The sequence below is a fragment of the Mandrillus leucophaeus genome, unplaced genomic scaffold (assembly GCF_000951045.1).
Source record: "Mandrillus leucophaeus isolate KB7577 unplaced genomic scaffold, Mleu.le_1.0 Scaffold204, whole genome shotgun sequence".
Taxonomy (NCBI): Eukaryota; Metazoa; Chordata; class Mammalia; order Primates; family Cercopithecidae; genus Mandrillus; species Mandrillus leucophaeus.
Window position 1 is genome coordinate 1,072,989 of NW_012102077.1, and position 1,881 is coordinate 1,074,869.

Below are 1,881 nucleotides of genomic sequence, written 5' to 3' on the forward strand. Positions count from 1 at the left end.
CCTTTCCTTTCCTTTCTCAGATGCTCTCCCAGACATTTTTTCTAGGACGATTTATCTTCTTTTCTTTCTTTCCTTTTGTTCTTTTCCTTTATTTTCCCTTCCCTCTCTCCCTCCCTCCCTTCCTTCCTTCTTTCTTTCCTTCTTTCCTTCCTCCCTCCCTTCCTTTCCTTGCTGCCCCTTCCTTCCTTCCTTCATTCCTTCCTTCCTTTCTTCTTTCCTTCCTTCCTTCCTTCATTCCTTTTCTTCTTTCTTTCTTTCCTTCTTTCTTTCTCTTTACTTTTCTTTCTTCTTTTCTTTCTTTCCCTTCTTCTCATCCCTAGGTCCAAGATACGGAACCTCTCCCAGCCATTTTTCTAGGATGATTCCTTCTCTCTCTTTCTCTCTTTCTGTGGATAGAGTCTCGCTCTGTTGCCCTGGCTGGAGTGCAGTGGTGCAATCTCAGCTCACTGCAACCTCTGCCACTCTGGTTCAAGTGATTCTTGTGCTTCAGCCTCGTAAGTAGCTGGGATTATACAGGTTGTGTGCCATGACACCCGACTAATTTTTGTATTTTTAGTAGAGACGGGGTTTCGTTTTGTTGCCCAGGCTGGTCTCCAACTCCTGGTCTCAAGAGATCCACCCACCTTGGCCTCTCAAAGTGCTGGGATTACAGGCGTGAGCCACGGCGCCGCCCGGCCTCTCTAGGATTCTTTCTTATTTGCTCTTGTTATTCTCTCCCTATCACTCAGATTTATTCACTCTGAGAGAGTTATTTGCTTAGCACCTTGAGTCACATAGGCTAAAAATTGAACAGCAAGAACATTTTATGGTGTCTGGGTCCTGTGTTGTTTCACAATAGTGGGGGATCAGTTGTGATATTGTTAAACATAGTGCACTATGCAATTTTAAAATAACTGAACAGATCACAGCTCAAGTATCTCCAATTTTTATAAGACTGCATATATATACTTAGTAAGCTTATTTAAAACTTAGGAGTTTTCTCTCTCTAAGACCTTTGAATGAATGCTTTGTCTTTTTTATTTACAAATGAAGGACAACACAAGTTCGATGTAATTACTTTCGAATAATCTGGTTAGTTTTATACTTTTCAATATTGAAAAGCCCAAGGTTAATTTTAATTACTATTGACAGTTTCAAATTTCTAATATTCCAACCAAATAACTCCAGTGAATTTTTAAAAGTTACTTATTTATTGTAAATACTTTTTATTTAAAAAAATGTAAATCACTTTTTTTTGTTTTTGGAGATGGAGTCTCACTCTGTCACCCAGGCTACAGTGAAGTGGCATGATCTCAGCTCACTGCAATCTCAGTCTCCTGGGTTCAAGAGATTCTCCTGCCTCAGCCTCCTGAGTAGCTAGGACTACGGGTGCGTGCCATCATGCCCGGCTAATTTTTTTTTTTTTTTTTTTTTAGTGGAGACGGGGTTTCACCATATTGGCCAGGCTGGTCTCCAACTCCTGACCTTGTGATCCACCCGCCTCAGACTCCCAAAAAAAAAAAAATGTAAAGCTCTTTGAAGTGCTGCTTTACTACGGGTCCAGTGTTTCCACCAGCCTCTCTGCTTTTCCGCCTTAGTTTTTTCAATGACAAGTCACTATAGGTTTAATGCAAAATGAAAGAAAATTCAGATAAAAGCAGGCATTATAAATATAACAATAGTTTTCACAATAAGCTTACCGAACTTTCCCTGCCCATTATCAGAGCGGTGACAACAAGGATGAAACTGAACATCTTTGCCATGTCCCCCTTTGAAAAAACTGCAAGAATAAAAAGAATTTTATAAATGTATCAACCTTGAATTTTTCATGAGACCAGAGTTCAGACGTAAGTAGCTCCAGGAAGTCAGATGCAGCCGCAGGCCATCCCTAATCCTAGAGTC

The 1,881-nt window shown here is 40.4% G+C and overlaps 1 protein-coding gene across 3 annotated transcripts in view; it reads right to left on the bottom strand.

Moving 5' to 3' along the window:
* The window catches only part of FGL1 (fibrinogen-like 1), a 50,593-nt gene that overhangs the window by 32,064 nt on the left and 16,648 nt on the right, over nucleotides 1-1,881 (bottom strand). For 2 of the 3 annotated variants that reach the window (XM_011979599.1, XM_011979601.1), the window contains exon 2: nucleotides 1,680-1,759. The exons of the other annotated variant lie outside the window; for it this stretch is intronic. In XM_011979599.1, coding sequence (XP_011834989.1) covers nucleotides 1,680-1,742 — 63 coding nt within the window. In that variant the 5' untranslated portion in view covers nucleotides 1,743-1,759. The remainder of the gene's footprint in view (nucleotides 1-1,679; nucleotides 1,760-1,881) is intronic. 3 annotated transcript variants of the gene reach the window in all.